Genomic DNA, 21,978 nt, shown 5'->3' with positions numbered 1-21,978 from the left:
AGCAAACTAACACCATTAAATAAGAAACTAATAATGAACTTTCACATACTATTGCAATGTTTCAAATTATGCAAGAATACCACTTTACGCACATAATCAATTTTCCCCCTTAAATTAAAGAAGATAAATACTGTATTCAACTTCAGATTTTGTCCTGCAAGATTGTTACAGAAAAGAGAATAAATCACACTGCACAGCTGGCAACGTTCTTAAGTCACTCAATGTAAACTGCTGCCTTTCCAATAATGGCATCATTCATCCATTTTATTTATGGGACTTCAGGCCACAAGTTTCCACAGTTCCTAACAGATGTGCTGCCACAGTTACTGGAAGACATCCCACTAGACACGTGGCCTGTAATAAACCATAATGGATGTGATCTGCCTATTCCATACACATAATTACAGGCAGCAGAAAACTGAAGATCACTGAGTCGGTCACTGAAGAAACACAACGCAACCCGCAAAACCATCAAACTTAACACCTAACTTTTCTCTACAGAGAAAATTAAAAGAGGTTTACAAAGGTAATACTGATAACTTCCGAAGACATGAAATGTCAAGCAACACAGGCCTGTGCTGCACCAAATACAATTTAACATGCAGTATCGCCTGTACAGAATTTCTTTACACTTTTGACCTTAAGTACATTTCGGGTCAACTGAAAAATGAGATACAACGCATCAGCTTTGATCAATGACATTATAGTTTACTCACAGAATTTAATGTCTTTATTTTCGAGTCATAGATAATAAATAAAAAAATTAATAATAATAACAATAAATCCCCCCCATGAACCTTGGACCTTGCCGTTGGTGGGGAGGCTTGCGTGCCTCGACGATACAGATAGCCGTACCGTAGGTGCAACCATAACGGAGGGGTATCTGTTGAGAGGCCAGACAAATGTGTGGTTCCTGAAGAGGGGCAACAACCTTTTCAGTAGTTCCAGGAGCAACAGCCTGTATGATTGACTGATCTGGCCTTGTAATGCTAACCAAAATGGCCTTGCTGTTGTGGTACTGCAAACGGCTGAAAGCAAGGGGAAACTACAGCCGTAATTTTTCCCGAGGGCATGCAGATTTACTGTATGATTAAATGATGATGGCATCCTGTTGGGTAAAATATTCCAGAGGTAAAATAGTCCCCCCATCCGCATCGCCGGGCGGGGACTACTCAGGAGGACGTCGTTATCAGGAAAAAGAAAACTGGCATTCTACGGATCTGAGCGTGGAATGTCAGATCCCTTAATCGGGCAGATAGGTTAGAAAATTTAAAAAGGGAAATGTATAGGTTAAAGTTAGATATAGTGGGAGTTAGTGAAGTTCGGTGGCAGGAGGAACAAGACTTTTGGTCAGGTGAATATGAGGTTATAAATACAAAATCAAATAGGGGTAATGCAGGAGTAGGTTTAATAATGAATAAAAAAATAGGAGTGCGGGTAAGCTACTACAAACAGCATAGTGAACACATTATTTTGGCCAAGATAGGCACACAGCCCACGCATACAACATTAGTTCAAGTCTATATGCCAACTAGCTCTGCAGATGACGAAGAAATTGAAGAAATGTATGATGAGGTAAAAGAAATTATTCAGATAGTGAAGGGAGACGAAAATTTAATAGTCATGGGTGACTGGAATTTGATAGTAGGAAAAGGAAGAGAAGGAAACGTAGTAGGTGAATATGGATTGGGGGTAAGAAACGAAAGAGGAAACCACCTGGTAGAATTTTGCACAGAGCACAACTTAATCATAGCTAACACTTGGTTCAAGAATCATAAAAGGAAGTTGTATACATGGAAGAAGCCTGGAGATACTGACAGGTTTCAGATAGATTATGTAATGGTAAGACAGAGATTTAGGAACCAGATTTTAAATTGTAGGACATTTACAGGGGCAGATGTGGACTCTGACCACAATCTATTGGTTATGAACTGTAGATTAAAACTGAAGAAACTGCAAAAAGGTAGGAATTTAAGGAGATGGGAACTGGATAAACTGACTAAACCAGAGGTTGTACAGAGTTTCAGGGAGAGCATAAGGGAACAATTCACAGGAATGGGGGAAAGAAATACAGTAGAAGAAGAATGGGTAGCTTTGAGGGATGAAATAGTGAAGGCAGCAGAGGATCAAGTAGGTAAAAAGACGAGGGCTAGTAGAAATTCTGAGGTAGCAGAATAGATACTGCATTTAATTGATGAAAGGAGAAAATATAAAAATGCAGTAAATGAAGCAGGCAAAAAGGAACACGAATGTCTCAAAAATGAGATGGACAGGAAGTGCAAAATGGCTAAGCAGGGATGGCTAGAGGCCAAATGTTAAGGATGTAGAGGCTTATCTCACTTGGGGTAAGATAGATGCTGCCTACAGGAAAATTAAAGAGACCTTTGGAGGAAAGAGAAAGACTTGCATGAATATCAAGAGATCAGATGGAAACACAGTACTAAGCAAAGAAGGGAAAGCAGAAAGGTGGAAGGAGTATATAGAGGGTCTATACAGGGAGGTGATGCTCTTGAGGAGAATATTATAGAAATGGAAGAGGATGTAGATTAAGATGAAATGGGAGATACAATAATGCGTGAAGAGTTTGACAGAGCACTGAAAGACCTAAGTCAAAACATGGCCCCGGGAGTAGACAACATTCCATTAGAACTACTGACAGCCTTGGGAGAGCCAGTCCTGACAAAACTCTACCATCTGAAGAGCAAGATGTATGAGACAGGCGAAATTCCCTCAGACTTAATAAGTCACGGCTGCAAAATACTAATGCGAATTCTTTGCAGATGAATGGAAAAACTGGTAGAAGGCAAACCTCCAGGAAGATCAGTTTGGATTCCGTAGAAATGTTGGAACACGTGTGGCAATACTGACCCTACGACTTATCTTAGAAAAAAGATTCAGGAAAGGCAAACCTACGTTTCTAGCATTTGTAGACTTAGAGAAAGCTTTTGACAATGTTGACTGGAATACTCTCTTTCAAATTCTAAAGGTGGCAGGGGTAAAATACAGGGAGCGAAAGGCTATTTACAATTTGTACAGAAACCAGATGGCAGTTATAAGAGTCGAGGGACATGAAAGGGAAGGAGCGGTTGGGAAGGGAGTAAGACAGGGTTGTAGCCTCTCCCCGATGTTGTTCAATCTGTATATTGAGCAAGCAGTAAAGGAAACAAAAGAAAAATTCAGAGTAGGCATTAAAATCCATGGAGAAGAAATTAAAACTTTGAAGTTCGCCGATGGCATTGTAATTCTGTCAGAGACAGCAAAGGACTTGGAAGGGCAGTTGAACGGAATGGACAGTGTCTTGAAAGGAGGATATAAGATGAACATCAACAAAAGCAAAATAAGGATAATGGAATGTAGTCGAATTAAGTCAGGTGATGCTGAGGGAATTAGATTAGGAAATGAGACACTTAAAGTAGTAAAGGAGTTTTGCTATTTGGGGAGCAAAGTAACTGATGATGGTTGAAGTAGAGAAGATATAAAATGTAGACCGGCAATGGCAAGGAAAGTGTTTCTGAAGAAGAGAAATTTGTTAACATCGAGTACAGATTTAAGTGTCAGGAAGTCGTTTCTGAAAGTATTTGTATGGAGTGTGGCCATGTATGGAAGTGAAACACGGACGATAAATAGTTTAGACAAGAAGAGATTAGAAGCTTTCGAAATGTGGGGCTACAGAAGAATGCTGAAGATTAGATGGGTAGATCACATAACTAATGAGGAGGTATTGAATAGAATTGGGGAGAAGAGGAGTTTGTGGCACAACTTGACTAGAAGAAGGCAGGGGGTTGGTAGGACATGTTCAGAGGCATAAAGGGATCACCAATTTAGTAATGGAGGGCAGCATGGAGGGTAAAAATTGTAGAGGGAGACCAAGAGATGAATACACTAAGCAGATACAGAAGGATGTAGGCTGCAGTAGGTACTGGGAGATGATGAAGTTTGCACAGGATAGAGTAGCATGGAGAGCTGCATCAAACCAGTCTCAGGACTGAAGACCACAACAACAACAACAACAACAACAACAACAACAGATAATAAATCGGTTATTTTCTGTGGTGAGGCATCATCACTGTAAATTGAAACAAATGAATGTGTTTTTAAAAGACAAGGCTAAACATTGTGTATGATTTTTGGCACTTGTATTAATTTAAATCATTTGTTTGCTGCAATTCATTCAGTACTTTGAGGTATTTTGGAAGAACTTCAGTTGACTTACATAGGTCCACTCAAGAACAGGACACTAGTGCTAGCAAAAAGGAAAAAAGCTACCTACTGACATATGTCAACTGAAGTACAGGATACAAATGTTATGTATACCACTATTTTTTGCCTGCACCTGCATTAGTATCCTGTTCTTCTATTGGCTTATACACCTAAAGTGAAAAACAGGATACTAACTTTGAAGCTCAACTGAAGTACACGATGCCAATGTTACGTATGTTGTTTTTTTTTGTCTTCACTAGCAGTAATATCCTATTCTTCAGTTGACATGCATAGTTCAACTGAAGTATGGGATATAAATTTTATTGTTGTCAGTTTTTTCACCATCTGTAGTACTATTACAAAATTTTCCAGTTGTTACTATTACTATCAAGGGTTTTTTCACCTTTGCGTAGTTGAACTGAGATACAGGATGCCAATGTTATGTACATCGATTTTTTCATCTTCGTTAGCATTAGTATGCAGTATGCAGTATGGGATACAAATTTTATGTATGTTTGTCTTTCGTCTTTGTTAGTATTAGTATCAACTGAAGAATCAGATGCTAGTAGCAGTATTCCATACTGCAGCTGACACATATTGGTCAACAGAAGAATAGGGTACTAGTGCTAGCAAAGACGAATAAGTCAACATACGCTAAATTTGTATCCCGTACTGCAGTTAACCCATACATATCAACTCAAGGTTGGAATATAACTCATATATGTCAACTGAGGTAATCCATACTAACGTTACTTCTGCCCCTCCCCCTTTTTCACTAGTATCCCATTCTTCAATTGAGCTCTTTAGGTCAACCGAAGAACACGATCCTGGTCATCTGATACTTCTGTGGGTGCATGTACATTGATCAATGAGTAGTTTGATGAGTCTTCACTCTCATATGTGAGATCCTAGCTGTTATTCCAGTGAATCCACATGACCAGTATAACGACACCTTCTTTGAGCACCTCGAGATAACTTACAACAGATGTCCATTGTATGACACTAAAATAATTATTGGAGACCTCAATGCACAGATTGGTAAAGAAGAATGTTACCTCCCAGCAATAGGAAAGCACAGCCTCCATGGATACACAAATGACAATGGCCACAGAGTCATTCAGTATGCACTGTCACATAACATGGCTGTAGGTAGCACTATGTTCCCACACAAAAGTGTTCATAAAGCAACATGGTGTAGCCCTGCTCAGCATACCTTCAACCAAATAAATCATGTAATTATTGATGGTGCGCATTCCTCACACTTACTAGATGTACGAACTTACAGAGGAGTTAATGTAGATTCAGACCACTACCTTGCAATTGCGAAACTAAGAGCTCGAATATCCAATGCAAGAAAAGTCAAATGAACACCTCAAATTAAGTATATGGTATCGAAGTTTAAAAAATGAAGATATCTTTAAAACGTCTCTGAGAAGGTTGCTGAGAATCTTGCATTATACACCGCTAGTACCTGATAACCTGGATCAGGAATTGGAACGCTTGCAGGGATGCAATCATTAAGGCAGCAGAAGACTTGCTAGGGAAAGAAGGAAAGCAACCGAGGAATTCCTGGTTTGATGAAGAATGTAAGAGAATGAGTCAGGAGAAAAATCGGCATACAGGAAAAAGCTTTAGAAATCACATGCTCTTTTAGCGATAAGAAATTATCAAGATAAAAGGAAAGAAAAGAAGAAACTGCATCGGAGAAAGAAAAGGGATTGGGAAATAAAGCAGATTGAGAATGGGGACAATTGCAAAAACAAATGATGTCAGAAAATTTTATCAGAAAATTAATAGTGAAAGAAGAGCATTTAAGCCGCGCATCAGCCTGTGTGAAAGTAAAAATGAGACACTACTAACTGATGTCAAGAGGAATTGGAGCCTTGGGTAGAGCATTTCAGTGAACTGTTGGATGCTGCATAGTCCCCTATTGTGGATATCCCAGTCACTCCAGAAGATGATGCCACAGTACCTCCCCCTTCCCAAGGAGAAGTGAACAAAGCAATTGCCCGGTTGAAGAACAATAAAGCACCACGGACTGACAATATAACATCTAAACTATTGAAAGCTGGAGGACCGTACGATCTACAAGATTGTGTGCCTCATCTGGGAAAAGCAAGAGTTACCAGAAGAATGGAATGTAGGGATAGTGTGTCTGGTGCATAAGAAAGGAGATTGATTTGAATGCAGCAACTAGAGAGGCATAACACTTTTAAATATTATATATGAAGTACTATCAAATATCCTGTTTAGTAGACTTTCACCTATCACAGAAGGTATTATTGGAAGCTATCAATGCCGGTTCAGACAGGAAAATCACCTGTAAACCAGGTATTTACTCTCTGACAAATAGTAGAAAAGACCAATGTGTTCAATGTTGGTATGCACCATCTTTTCATTGACTTTAAATCTGCATACGACACAAGAAACCGAGCAAAACTTTATGAGGCAATGCGGGCATTTTGAGTGCCTGGAAAATTGATGCTTCTAATGAGATCACCCTAAAGTATCCCCAGCGTACCATGCGAGTGCAGTCAAGGCTATCACCTCAGTGTCACACTCAAACTGAGCTAAGGCAAGGAGATGGGCTTTCCTGCCTATTGTTCAACCTGAAAAAGTGGTACGCAAATCATATATTCAGACAAGAGGAACTATCTACTATAAGTCTGTACAACTGCTGGGATATGCAGATGACTTGGATTTAATGAGCAGAACACTTAGAGATCTACAAAGCGTATTTTCAGCTCTGAAACTGATTGCAGAGAAGATGGGCCTGAGAATTAATGAATGAAAGATGTAGTATATATATATTGGCACCAACCAACCCCTACAGCCCACAATAACCCTTGATGGAACGACTTTTGAGTGAGTGGAATATTTCACTTATCTGGGCTCAAAGACAGAAACAAATGGCACCACTTTTACTGAAATTATGGCTCACGTAAGTGCTTCTAACCAATGCTACTTAGGACTGTTGCGACATTTTAAATCCAAGCCTATATCACGAGGGACAAAGTGCCGACTTTACAAAACGCTGATACGCCCAGTACTTACTTACGGCATAGAAACATGGACAATTACGAAGCAGGGTGATAACAAACTGAGATCACATGACTGCTATAAGGAGAATGATGTGGTAAAGTTCATAAAGCTGTGTAGACTGAGATGAGCTGGACATGCTTTCCTTTGTTTCTCCACATTCATCTTTGCTGTTAAATCTGTGCAATACATCATCTAACATCTGACGCCATTGGTCAAAGCTGTCAGGTTGTATCTCATTCTTCAGTAATCCCAACATTTCATGCTTCGGGAAATCAAATGGGAATTGCTGGAGGGAAGGCGACAATCTTTTCTAGAAGAGCTACTGCGGAAATTTAAAGAACCGCCAATTGAAGCTAACTCTAGAAAGATCCTACTGCCACCAACATACATCTCGCATACGAATCATGAAGATACGTGCAGTGAGGGCTCATTTGGAGGAAATGACTAGTACTGGTACGTGGTAACCTCTGCCAGGCACCATGTGGTGGCTTGCAAAGTAGGCTATGTATGTAGATGCAGATTTTTAGCACTTGAGATGGCAGTCATTATCATAATAGATACGGTAGCTGTTCTCAAGTTATGTACTTGCTTACATCTGATACAGTGGAGCAGACTTTTTGGGATCGCCTTTTCCTGCAGCAGTGTAGTGATTTGATGCACTGATATCTTGTTATTATCCCAATCATGTTATGTCACTGAAATCCTATTTAAAGGTCCTTCCCAATGTCACAGAAAGAAGTATGCAGGCCAGTACCATTTTATAATGATGGTGTCATAATTTGACAGCTATAAATGTTAAAAGTTAGTTGATTACAACAGAAAATTCATCTAATTTTCCACCTTAACTTATTGAAACCATACATTGATGCAGTTACTTATTCTAGGTACATTTGAGGTGGCCTCTCTTTACTTCCTAACCATGAGCATCCAAGAAGCAGAAACATTTCAATCTGTGACTGATGCATGTATTAAAATCGCTCCTAACAGAGAGCCTGAAAATGTAAACAAAATTTTCTTGAAAATTGATAAATGGTTCTCTGCAAATGGGATGTCACTGAACTTAAATAAAACCAAAAACATGCAGTTCTGTACTGCACAATGCCTGACCACATAATTTGATAAAATAATGAACTAGTGTAAATTAATAAATGTAAATGAATATTTTAAATTCTTATTTAGATAAATCTGAACATGAAATCATGTATCATACACCATCCTAAAAAAAAGTGCCTTAGCTCTGCAACTTCTGCGTGGTGGGTAATAGCAGACTTTCAATACAAAAAATTAATTACCTTTTTTCAACATTGTGTTACATAATATACTGGGAAATATTTCGTTGGGGATGAAAGTTAATGTTGCACACAGAAGCGTGTAATGGGATAATAGGTGGGCAGTTCTTTCAACTGTTGTGTACAATAACAAGACTAACAGCACATTTATCCCCTTATGCTGTTTGCTGTCAACAATCACAGTTTAAAAATAACAGAAACATTCATACTTATAACAACAGAGGTGGCTCATAAAAACTTTATCCATTTATCACGTGAAAGAATTTAACAGATAGTAAAGTAACTTCAACACAAAAATACTTTATAGTTGTATGGCAACCACTACTCTATACAACAATTTCTGGCCATGAAATTAAATAATGTGAAAAGGTCGGAACGCTGCTATGTATAATAGGCATAACTGTAAACAAATTGACTCATTTAACAACAAAGCAAGCTGTCTCACATTTTAATTTTTTTGGTGTGTCGATTTGATAATGTTTTCCACATTGTTTGATTAAGGCACTACACTGAACACTAGTAACAAAACATCTTACCGTAGCATGCAGTCGCTGTTTTAGTGCATCTCTTTCCGCTTATGTAATTCTGTATTAATTCTCTTAAAATTTCTCTGTCTGCTCCTGTATTTCTAAATTCGTTCCTCGCATCTGAAACATCTCCTGTCCGATGGCACGAAAGTGTATGCGTAGATACAGGCATTTAAATAAGACTGTCGTCACCCTGCAACATTTGTATCATTATTTTAGTTGACTGTTTAATATAATGTTCGGTGGTAGTGTACGAATCCAGTCGTGCACAGCAGAAGTCTACAGCCGACTTTATTGGGCAGACAATTCAACCACATACACTTGGGTATTTATTAAAATTGCTATGCTACAGCCAACTTACAACAGTGTAACAATGACACACACTTTATGTCAAACAAAGCAAGTAAAATAAAGTGAGGACAGGATGTAAGAATACTAAAATACCGACAATATCGCGGGCATTATCAGAAGGGCTTAAAACTACCTGCCTTCAATCTGGAAAATTTGAAGTCTTACTCACAATTCACAACATTCAACTATTTTAAGTACTATAATTTTTTACCTATTGTTATGACAGTGACACTAATCACTCAGTATGGAGTTCTGAGAAATATAAGTAGCTCCTAACCCATGATACTCAAACCCGCACAATTCATTTAAAAAAATGCTTCGCACAAATAACCCAACATAAACACAAATCACCAACAAACGGCTTTTGTCAATGAACTTCGTATGGTGCAGTTCCGAAGTGCATACATTACATTCAAAGATTATAATTATCCCACAATCATAGTCGGCTCGCACCACATTGTACGATCTCCTTGATCCCGCTAATTGCTATATATAGGATAATCAGAGCCTTTGAAAGTACTGCGTGAACAAAACAGTACTGAAAGCTGAGAACTGCGTTTGTTTTGTTACGGGTGGTATGTGTTTTGTTCACGGAGTGGAAAATAAGTGAGTTGACAGATATGTGTAACGTAGAACAAGCTTCTGTAGTTGATATAAAGAGTGAAATATCAAATTGTAGCCAGACCAGTTGCGGAATACCAGTAGTAGGAGATGATTTGTCATACGCAGAATTCTTCGAGAATTTTATGTTGAAAAATTATCCCGTAATAATAAAGGGTAATTTTACAAAGGAATGGGAGAGCGCTACAAAGTGGGTTAAAGATGATAAACCCATGTTTTCGTACCTTAAAGAAAATTTTGGTAAGCTTTCGTGTGTTTTCTCTGATGAGTGTCCGGAATTTATTGTGCTTCATTCATTCAAACTGTTCTGGCTATCCAAAAGACAACGGGTGTAAACGAATTAACAATGGATATTGTAAGAGACACGTACAGCCGGGCCCCTCCGTTTCCTCAGGCAGTTTACGTACATTGTTGTTGTTGTGGTCTTCAGTCCTGAGACTGGTTTGATGCAGCTCTCCATGCTACTCTATCCTGTGCAAGCCTTTTCATCTCCCAGTACCTACTGCAACCTACATCCTTCTGAATCTGCTTAGCGTATTCATCTCTTGGTCTTCCTCTACAATTTTTACCCTCCACGCTGCCCTCCAACACTAAATTGGTGATCCCTTGATGCCTCAGAACATGTCCTACCAGCCGATCCCTTCTTCTGGTCAAGTTGTGCCACAAACTTCTCTTCTCCCCAATCCTATTCAATACTTCCTCATTAGTTATGTGATCTACCCATCTAATCTTCAGCATTCTTCTGTAGCACCACATTTCGAAAGCTTCTATTTTCTTCTTGTCCAAACTACTTATCGTCCATGTTTCACTTCCATACATGGCTACACTCCATACGAATACTTTCAGAAATGACTTCCTGACACGTAAATCAATACTGGATGTTAACAAATTTCTCTTCTTCAGAAACGCTTTCCTTGCCATTGCCAGCCTACATTTTATATCCTCTCTACTTCGACCATCATCAGTTATTTTGCTCCCCAAATAGCAAAACTCCTTTACTACTTTAAGTGCCTCATTTCCTAATCTAATTCCCTCAGCATCACCCGACTTAATTAGTCTACATTCCATTATCCTTGTTTTGCTTTTGTTGATGTTCATCTTATATCCTCCTTTCAAGACACTGTCCATTCCGTTCAACTGCTCTTCCAAGTCCTTTGCTGTCTCTGACAGAATTACAATGTCATTGGCGAACCTCACAGTTTTTATTTCTTCTCAATGAATTTTAATACCTACTCCGAATTTTTCTTTTGTTTCCTTTACTGCTTGCTCAGTATACAGATTGAACAACATCGGGGAGAGGCTACAACCCTGTCTTACTCCCTTCCCAACCACTGCTTCCCTTTCATGTCCCTCGACTCTTATAACTGCCATCTGGTTTCTGTACAAATTGTAAATAGCCTTTCGCTCCCTGTATTTTACCCCTGCCACCTTTAGAATTTGAAAGAGAGTATTCCAGTCAACATTGTCAAAAGCTTTCTCTAAGTCTACAAATGCTAGAAACGTAGGTTTGCCTTTCCTTAATCTTTCTTCTAAGATAAGTCGTAAGGTCAGTATTGCCTCACGTGTTCCAGTGTTTCTACGGAATCCAAACTGATCTTCCCCGAGGTTGGCTTCTACTAGTTTTTCCATTCGTCTGTAAAGAATTCGTGTTAGTATTTTGCAGCTGTGACTTATTAAGCTGATAGTTCGGTAATTTTCACATCTGTCAACACCTGCTTTCTTTGGGATTGGAATTATTATATTCTTCTTGAAGTCTGAGGGTATTTCGCCTGTTTCATACATCTTGCTCACCAGATGGTAGAGTTTTGTCAGGACTGGCTCTCCCACGGCAAACGCGAAGAAAAGCTTTTCAACTTCCAATCCAACGTAGACCTAAGACTATACTGCAAAACAATCTTGTCACTGTAAAGACAAATTTCGCAAATATATTACTCGTTTTTAGTTCTTCGAAGCCTGAACAGTTATTTGTGAGTATCAAGAACACAGTAATATAAAATATGAGTATCAGCTTTTTTGAATGGTGTGATGTATTAGTAAATATTATCACCATCAATTTTCTTTTGTTTTGTGTTATTAGGATGCGCAAGTTGATTAGTATTGAAAAAGGTTTTGTTTATTTTGGAACCATCGTCTCCGGAATGTTGTAGTTGTATATTTCGATTGTATTTTTGTGTTTATAATACGTTGTTTCTCTCTTGTGGGTGCTGACTTTGATCATGTGTTTTTCTGTGCTAGACCTCTATGGGTTATGTAGTACCAATGTATTAGGTCGTCTTCCAATTTCATTTGCATTTGGAGCATAAGAAAATTAATTGCTTGAACACTAGTGATTACTAACTAATGTCCTAGGTTTTTGCAGGGCAGTAGTGCTAGTTAATGTGCTTCAACATATCCATTGCACTTTCTCATGAGTCGAAATAAACAGGTGACTGTTAATGTTGCCCTTCTCGGTAAAGTCTTTGTGTATCGCCTGTTAGACTTAAAGAGTATAGCAAAGTCCCATACACTGGAGCAGTATACTACCATGGGCCATATGAGTGTTTTGTATGCAATCATGTTTGCAAACAATCTGCAATATCCAGTGTCCTACCAGTGAAATTGTATCTACTACGTGCATTACCTGTGATTGAGCCTCTGTGATTGGTCTATTTCATATTCACACTCATTATTACAGCCAGGTATTTGTATGAGTTGGCTGATTCCAGTTATGACTTGCTAATAGTGTAGCCATAGGATTTTGCATCTTGTGAAGTGCACAATTTTACATTATTCAACATATAAAGCAAATAGCCAATTTTGCACCATTTCACAATCTTAACATGATGTAACTGAATATTGTTGCTGCTGTTTTCAGACAGTAATCTACTTCTTTACAGATAACTCCAACATAAACTGAAGACCTTAAGTTACTAATGTCGAAGGTCTAAAGTTACTAAATTAACCCCAATAACCATGGACCTTGCTGTTGGTGGGGAGGCTTGTGTGCCTCAGCAATAAAGATAGCCGTACTGAGGTGCAACCACAATGGAGGGGTATCTGTTGAGAAGCCAGACAAACGTGTGGTTCCTGAAGGGGGCAGCAGCCTTTTCAGTAGTTGCAGGGGTAACAGTCTGGATGATTGACTGATCTGACCCTGTAATGTTAACCACAACAGCCTTGCTGTGCTGGTACTGTGAACGGCTGAAAGCAAGGGGAAATTACAGCTGTAATTTATCCCGAGGGCATGCAGCTTTACTGTATGGTTAAATGATGATGGCGTCCTCTGGGGCAAAATATTCCGGAGGTAGAATAATCCCCCATTTGCATCTCCAGATGGAGACTACTCAAGAGGAGGCTGTTATCAGGGGAAAGAAAACTGGCGTTTTATGGATTGGAGCATGGAATGTCCGATCACTTAATTGGGCAGGTAGGTTAGAAAATTTAAAAAGGGATATGGATATGTAAGATATAGTGGGAAGTAGTGCCATTCAGTGGCAGGAGAAAAAAGACTTCTGGACAGGTGAATATGGGGTTCTAAATACAAAATCAAATAGGGGTAATGCAGGAGTAGGTTTAATAATGGATTTAAAAAAAAGTAGGAGTATGGGTAAGTACCGCAAACAGCATAGTGAATGCATTATTGTAGCCAAGATAGACACGAAGCCCACATATACCACAGTAGCACAACTTTATATGCCAACCAGCTCCACAGATGACTAAGAGATTGAAGAAATGTATGATAAGATAAAAGAAATTATTCAGATAGCGAAGGGAGATGAAAATTTAATATTCATGGGGGACTGGAATTCGATAGTAGGAAAAGGAAGAGAAGGAAAAGTAGTAGGTGAATCTGGAATGGAGGTAAGGAATGAAAGAAGCAGCCACCTGGTAGAATTTTGCACAGAGCACAACTTAATCATAGCTGATACTTTGTTCAAGAATCATGAAAGAAGGTTGTATATGTGGAAGAGGCCGAGGCCTGGAGACACTATACAGTTTCAGATAGATTACATAATGGTAAGACAGAGATTCAGGAACCAGGTTTTAAATTGTAAGATGTTTCCAGTGGCAAATGTGAATTCTGACCACAATCTATTGGTTATGAACTGTAGATTAAAACTGAAGAAACTGCAAAAAAGTGGGAATTTAAGGAGATGGGACCTGGATAAACTGACACAACAAGAGGTTTTAGAGAGTTTCAGAGAGAGTATTAGGGAATGATTGACAAGAACGGGGGAAAGAAATACAGTAGAAGAAGAATGGGTAGAAATACAGAAGCGTCCGATCTTACCCGTCGGCTTTGACCCATGACGTCACAAATATGGCGGAAACAACCATAAACGACAATTCCAATATGGCGGATATAAAAACATCGCATACGTATCATAAACACTGAAATACACAGGTTTCACAAAAAGCCTAATGACTCTAACGGGACAAGCGTGGGAAATTGGGGGTTTTTGGGTGGGGAGAAACTAAATATACACAAATGTAGCCACCGACCGCCATACAAAACCAGGCAAAACGACGAAAAAAATCAACATCACGAAACTGACCAAATACCAAAAAACACATTCTTATCCAGAATCAGACACTTCCCTTGACCTACATAGATCTACAGTAACTCCCGATCCCATAAATTAGGATCGAACACTTCCCTTGACCTATATAGCTCAACAGAATCTCCCGATCCCATCCACCAATACAAAAATAAAAAAAACCACAAACCATAGCAAACAAACATTTCCCTTAAACCTACATACATCTACAGCAGCTCACGATCCCATAAATTGGGATCGAACACTTCCCTTGACCTATATAGCTCAACAGAATCTCCCGATCCCATCCACCAATACAAAAATAAAAAAAAACCACAAACCATAGCAAACAAACATTTCCCTTAAACCTACATACATCTACAGCAGCTCACGATCCCATAAATTGGGATCGAACACTTCGCTTGACCTATATAGCTCAACAGAATCTCCCGATCCCATCCACCAATACAAAAATAAAAAAAACCACAAACCATAGCAAACAAACATTTCCCTTAAACCTACATACATCTACAGCAGCTCACGATCCTATAAATTGGGATCGAACACTTCCCTTGACCTATATAGCTCAACAGAATCTCCCGATCCCATCCCCCAATACAAAACTCACAAAACACCACTAACCAAAGCAAACAAACACTTCCCTTAACCTACATACAACTACAGCAGCTCCCGATCCCATAAATTGTGATCGAACACTTCCCTTGACCTATATAGCTCAACAGAATCTCCCGATCCCAACACCCAATACAAAAATCAAAAACCACCACAAACCATAACAAACAAACACTTCCCTGAACCTACATACATCTACAGCAGCTCCCGATCCCATAAATTGGGATCGAACACTTCCCTTGACCTATATAGCTCAACAGCAACTCCCGATCCCATCTCCAATTACAAAAATCGACATACTCCACCAAACATTGAGATTAACACTTCCCTCCAGCTATATAGCTCAACACCAGTTACCAATCCCATATCGACCACTACCCATGACCTATGACCTCAAACACATCTTCCAATACAAATACCAATACCAACCTTCACAGCCACAAATCTCAATGAAACACTTCCCTATACCCAATACACAACACATACACCAAAAACAAAAAAAACAAAAAAAATGGAACTTACCACAAAAAAGTTCCAGCCCCACAACCTAGATTGGCCACCACAATCACACACAAATGCACACACACACACACACACACACACACACACACACACACACCAACGAAAAAATACTAAACTAAAATAAAAACCCAACCCACCCAAACGTCAACCCCGTCCCCCACAACCCCAAAATAAAAAACCCACAAACATAAACCAAATACAACATAAAAAACATCTCAATCACACACTACAACTCAACAAAAACTTCAACAAAATAGATCCTCCACAACAAAAAGAAAACACACACACACACTCCCCCTCCCCTCCCCACCTTAACAAACACTATACAACAAAATAAACCACCCACCCCACCCTGAACCACAGCCACCCACCCACCTACCCAGCCCACCCTAACTAACCACTTTCGGCCTATACATTTTACCCACAGCCCTTAAAAAAACCCGAACAATGCAATAGCCCTCTGGGACACTCTTCCGCCAACAGTACTCATCTAAATGAGACTGAAGGTTGGAAGAGCGCCTCTTCCCCCTCCCAAGAACTGACTTAACCGCCCCCCACATCCCCTCAATTGTGTTAGTGCAAGCCCCTGTATCATAATTCTTAAACTCTAAACTGTGGTTCACTACTAAATGATTAAATCTCCTCTCACCCAACCCCCTATAAGAAGAAAAAGCATCAGAAACTACTGTGGACCCCGGCTCTACATACTCCTCAATTAACCCCACTAATTCAGCCTTCGACCTCCCCTCCACAACCCTAAAAACACATTCAGAACCCCCACCCCCCGGAACAACAGCCCCCCACACCCAAAGACCAGCCACAGACTTCCCCCTCCCATACTTCCTTTTCCCAAACTGCGACTCGTCCACCTCCACAACCACCCCATGCCCCCCCAACTTACCCCTGTACTTAATAAATTCCGAACACACTTCACGACAAAAGGAATACCAGTCTAAAACAGTCCTCTCACTCACACCAGTCTCAAACGCGCAAAAACTCTGTGGGGATCTATAACAAAAATAATACGTAACAAGCACAATCTCGCGCATGCCCAATCTAGACTTCTCGAACCAGGTACCGCGCCTTATGGAACGCCATACGCCATCTTTCCTGCAGCACCACATGTACCCGTCCCTGGTCCAAGAGGCCGGAACTTTAACCAATTTCATCGCCTCACGGCAAAGAGAGCACTTTACAACTTCGGCAATTAATCCGAATAGCTGTAGAAACTTGATCAGGTCTAACGGTGTCTCGCCCATCATCGCCCTCAACCGAACACTATTCATGCGGTCTTTCATATCCATTCCTGAACAAAAAACCACAACCGAATACACTCAATAACAAACTCACCCGACGTACAGCAATTACCATCACATTAACCATCACACAAAACCGTTAACTCACTAATACAAATTCCGCTTCAAAACCACGAACACAGCACTCACCACTGAGCAACAGCAAACTGACCCCAACAAACCAAACAAACGTAAACCATGAACACACCACCAGAGGGCACGACAAACACCCCCACGACATCTACAAACACGCCACAATCACAAACCAAACTCCGCGCCGTAATGACGTCACACACCACAGCACGTTTACGTCACGGGTCAAAGCCGACGAGTAAGATCGGAGGTTTCTGTTGACCCACAGTTTCAGATAGATTACATAACGGTAAGACAGAGATTCAGGAACCAGGTTTTAAATTGTAAGATGTTTCCAGTGGCAAATGTGAATTCTGACCACAATCTATTGGTTATGAACTGTAGATTAAAACTGAAGAAACTGCAAAAAAGTGGGAATTTAAGGAGATGGGACCTGGATAAACTGACACAACAAGAGGTTTTAGAGAGTTTCAGAGAGAGTATTAGGGAATGATTGACAAGAACGGGGGAAAGAAATACAGTAGAAGAAGAATGGGTAGACATCTTCAACTTTTATAGTCCTGTCTTCCTCAGTTGCGTGTAATATTACGGTATATTAATAATTTTTACTTACAGACCGTCTGACAGCAACTGAATAAAACACACTTTTAGTGCCATATGCGTTTCGCATTTATTTTGTGCAAAGCATCATCAGTGGCAGGTTGCGTGGACAATTTCCTACATATTACGCTCCTGTTGCATTTTTGGTGTTGTCCTTCTTCTTATGAATTGGCGTTCATAAGAAGAACAACAACACCAAAAATGCAACAGGAGCGTAATATGTAGGAAATTGTCCACGCAACCTGCCACTGATGATGCCTTGCAGAAAATAAAGGCGAAACGCGTATGGCACTAAAATTGTGTTTTATTCAGTTGCTGTCAGATGGCCCATAAGTAAAAATTATTAATATACCATAAGAATGGGTAGCTTTGAGAGGTGAAATAGTGAAGGCAGCAGAGGATCAGGTAGGTAAAAAATCGAGGGGTAGTAGAAATCCTTGGTTAACAGAAGAGGTACTGCATTTAATTGATGAAAGGAGAAAATATAAAAATGCAGTAAATGAAGCAGGCAAAAAGGAATACAAATGTCTCAAAAATGAGATCGACAGCAAGTGCAAAATGGCTAAGCAGGGATGGCTAGAGGCCAAATGTTAAGGATGTAGAGGCTTATCTCACGAAGGGTAAGATAGATACTGCCTACAGGAAAATTAAAGAGACCTTTGGAGAAAAGAGAAAGACTTGCATGAATATCAAGAGATCAGATGGAAACACAGTACTAAGCAAAGAAGGGAAAACAGAAAGGTGGAAGGAGTATATAGAGGGTCTATACAGGGGGGTGATGTTCTTGAGGAGAATATTATGGAAATGGAAGAGGATGTAGATGGAAATGAAATGGGAGATACGATAATGCGTGAAGAGTTTGACAGAGCACTGAAAGACCTAAGTCGAAACAAGGCCCCGGGAGTAGACAACATTCCATTAGAACTACTGACAGCCTTGGGAGAGCCAGTCCTGACAAAACTCTACCATCTGGTGAACAAGATGTATGAGACAGGCGAAATTCCCTCAGACTTCAAGAAGAATATAATAATTCCAATCCCAAAGAAGGCAGGTGTTGGCAGATGTGAAAATTACCAAACTATCAGTTTAATAAGTCACAGCTGCAAAATACTAATGCGAATTCTTTACAGACGAATGGAAAAACTGGTAGAAGCCGACCTCGGGGAAGATCAGTTTGGATTCCGTAGAAATGGAACACGTGAGGCAATACTGACCCTACGACTTATCTTAGAAGAAAGATTCAGGAAAGGCAAACCTACACTTCGAGCATAGACTTGTGGAGAGAAGAGAACCACTTGTATGAATATCAAGAGCTCAGATGGAAACCCAGTTCTAAGCAAAAAAGGGAAATCAGAAAGGTGGAAGGAGTATATAGAGGGTCTATACAAGGGCGATGTACTTGACAATATTATGGAAATGGAAGGGGACATAGATGAAAATGAAATGGGAGATACGATCCTGCGTGAAGAGTTTGACAGACCACTGTAAGACCTAAGTCAAAACAATGCTCCATTAGAACTACTGATAGCCTTTGGAGAGCCAGCCCTGACAAAACTCTACCATCTAGTGAGCAAGATGTATGAAACAGGTTAAATAGCCTCAGACTTCAAGAAGAATATAATTATTCCAATCCCAAAGAAAGCAGGCATTGACAGACGTGTGAAAATGAGTAAACTATACGTTTAATAAATCACGGCTGCAAAATACTAACACGGTTTCTTTACAGACAAATGGAAAAACTGTTAGAAGCCAACCTTGAGAAAGATCAGTCAGGATTCCATAGAAATGTTGGAACACATTAGGCAATACTGACCGTACGACTTATCTTAGAAGATAGTTTAAGGAAAGGCAAAGTTACATTTGTAGAATTTGTAGACTTAGAGAAAGCTTTTGACCATGTTGACTGGAATACTCTCTTTCAAATCCTGAAGGTGGCAAGGGTCAAATGCAGGGAGCAAAAGGCTATTTACAATTTGTACAGAAACCAGATGGCAGTCATAAGAGTCAAGGGGCATGAAATGGGAAGTGGTGGTTGGGAAGGGAGTGAGACAGGGTTGTAGCCTATCCCCAGTGTTATTTAATCTGTATATCGAGCAAGCACTAAAGGAAACAAAAGGAAAATTCAGGATGAGAATTAAAATCCATGGAGAAGAAACAAAACTTTTAGGTTTGCCGATGACATTGTAATTCTGTCAGACACAGCAAAGGACGTGGAAGAGCAGTTGAGCGGAATGGACAATGTCTTGAAAGGAGGCTATAAGATGAACATCAACAAAAGCAAAACAAGAATAATGGAATGTAGGCAAATTAAATCAGATGATGCTGAGGCAATTAAATTACGAAAGGAGATACTTAAAGTAGTAGATGAGTTTTGCTACTTGGAGAGCAACTGATGATGGTCGAAGTAGAGAGGATATCAAATGTAGACTGGAAATGGCAAGGAAAGCATTTCTGAAGAAGAGAAATTTGCTAACATAGAGTATAGATTTAAGTGTCAGAAAGTCTTTTCTGAAAGTATTTGTATGGAGTGTAGTCATGAATGAAAGTGAAACTTGGATGATAAATAGTGTAGACAAGAAGAGAATAGAAGCTTTCAAAATGTTGTGCTACAGAAGAATGCTGAAGATTAGATGGGTAGATTGCCTAACTAATGAAAAGGTACTGAATAGAATTGGGAAGAAGAGGAATTTGTGGCTCAACTTGAGTAGAAGAAGGGATCGTCTGGTACGGCATGTTCTGAGGCATCAAGGGGTCACCAATTTAGTATTGGAAGGCAGTGTGGAGGGTAAAAATCGTAGAAGGAGACCACGAGATGAATACACTAAGCAGATTCAAAAGGATGTAGATTGCAGTAGGTACTTGGAGATGAAGAAGCTTGCACAGGATAGAGTAGCATGGAGAGTTGCATCAAACCAGTCTCTGGATTGAAGAAGAGAACAACAACAACAACAACAACAACAACGAAGTTACTAATATTGTCTACTAGGTCATTAACATACTGGTACGTGAACAGAAAGGATCCCAACACAATTCCCTGTTGCATACCTGAAGAGGAGTATGTCGAGGACTCTCCATGTAAAGATTACATGATGTGGCCTCCTAACAAATAAATCGCGAATGAAATCAAAAATTTCATTTGGTACCCTGGTGATCATGTGCTTGATAATAAGTGTCTGTTTGGTTCTGAGACAGATGCTTTGTGGAAGTAAAGAAAACTGCATCTGTCTGAGTGTATTGATCCGTGGCTCTCACGATGTCACATGAGAAAAGAGCAAGTTGCATTTTACATGATCAGAGTCTTCAGAATCCATGCTGGTTGGTATGGAGGAGGCCATTCTGTTTGATACACCTCATTGTGTGTGAGCTCGTAATAGTTTCTAAAATTCTACAACATGCTAATGATGATATTTGGTGACGGGGTTTTGTTCTACAGTTCTACAGAATACTCTAGTTAACACTGTCATGAATTCTGAATATAATCTCACAGATTCCAACAGGACCTTTGTTCAGCTTTAGTAATTTCTGTTGTTCTTCAATGCCATTGACACTAATATCTATCTCATTCACATTTGCAGTGGTGTGTGAGTTAACCCTTCTTCCACTTTTTTTTCACCAAATAATTTTCTTTATTGGAAATTGGTCAAGGTTACAGGAGAAAATGTTGAAAAAAGTGAATAGATGCATTCTTAATTCTGAGGAAAAAAAATTATTTTTATACTCTTTGCATTGATGCAAAACTGTGTGTAACTTATCATTTTGACTCATACATGAAACTTTGTACTCATGCAAAATCGTATGACATTTACACTATTAATAAACTTTGGTTAAGTATAAAAACAGTTGTAAAGACCAAATGAACAACAATTATGATATAATCAGTAGTACTGTCGTAATTAGATGACTAGCGCATGGCTTCAGATACTATAGAATACAAGATAGCTATTTTTGGCCTTTATGTAAAAGTAAGTTTAATTTGCACTTCTAACACATGACAAAGGTGTAGCCTTTGCAGTTACGGCATCGCACATTGTTCTCTTCTCATTCCTCACCGACCTATGATTAAAGGTATCTAATCTTACATCCTTTGGAGATAATGATGATCCATGATGATCTCTATTGGATCTGTGCTACCTGGTGTATCTCGCTTTTTTGCTCCAGCACCAGTCTGGCTTACAGTTTTAGCCCATTCAGTTCTAAACTACTACTGGTTCATTGGCATGCCTGCTGTTCTTCTTACCAGAGTATCATTCTGTAGAGAATCCACGAATATATTAAAGTTACATCAATC

General features: G+C 39.5%; 2 protein-coding genes across 5 annotated transcripts in view; one reads left to right on the top strand and one right to left on the bottom strand.

Moving 5' to 3' along the window:
* LOC124773431 (2',3'-cyclic-nucleotide 3'-phosphodiesterase-like) overlaps nt 1-9,905 on the bottom strand; it is a 151,452-nt gene extending 141,547 nt beyond the window's left edge. For 2 of the 4 annotated variants that reach the window (XM_047249404.1, XM_047249403.1), the window contains exons 1-2: nt 9,621-9,905; nt 9,068-9,251 (exon numbers count right to left, since the gene is read on the bottom strand). The gene's annotated coding sequence lies outside the window, so the exon portion shown is untranslated. The remainder of the gene's footprint in view (nt 1-9,067; nt 9,252-9,620) is intronic. The other 2 variants (XM_047249400.1, XM_047249401.1) reach the window with 1 other exon arrangement.
* A 116-nt stretch (nt 9,906-10,021) lies between these two features.
* LOC124773477 (2-oxoglutarate and iron-dependent oxygenase JMJD4) overlaps nt 10,022-21,978 on the top strand; it is a 136,663-nt gene continuing 124,706 nt past the window's right edge. Inside the window, exon 1 of the mRNA XM_047249405.1 lies at nt 10,022-10,270. Coding sequence (XP_047105361.1) covers nt 10,030-10,270 — 241 coding nt within the window. The 5' untranslated portion in view covers nt 10,022-10,029. The remainder of the gene's footprint in view (nt 10,271-21,978) is intronic.

Source organism: Schistocerca piceifrons, chromosome 2 (genome assembly GCF_021461385.2).
Source record: "Schistocerca piceifrons isolate TAMUIC-IGC-003096 chromosome 2, iqSchPice1.1, whole genome shotgun sequence".
Taxonomy (NCBI): domain Eukaryota; kingdom Metazoa; phylum Arthropoda; class Insecta; order Orthoptera; family Acrididae; genus Schistocerca; species Schistocerca piceifrons.
This window is presented reverse-complemented; position numbering and strand designations above follow the sequence as displayed.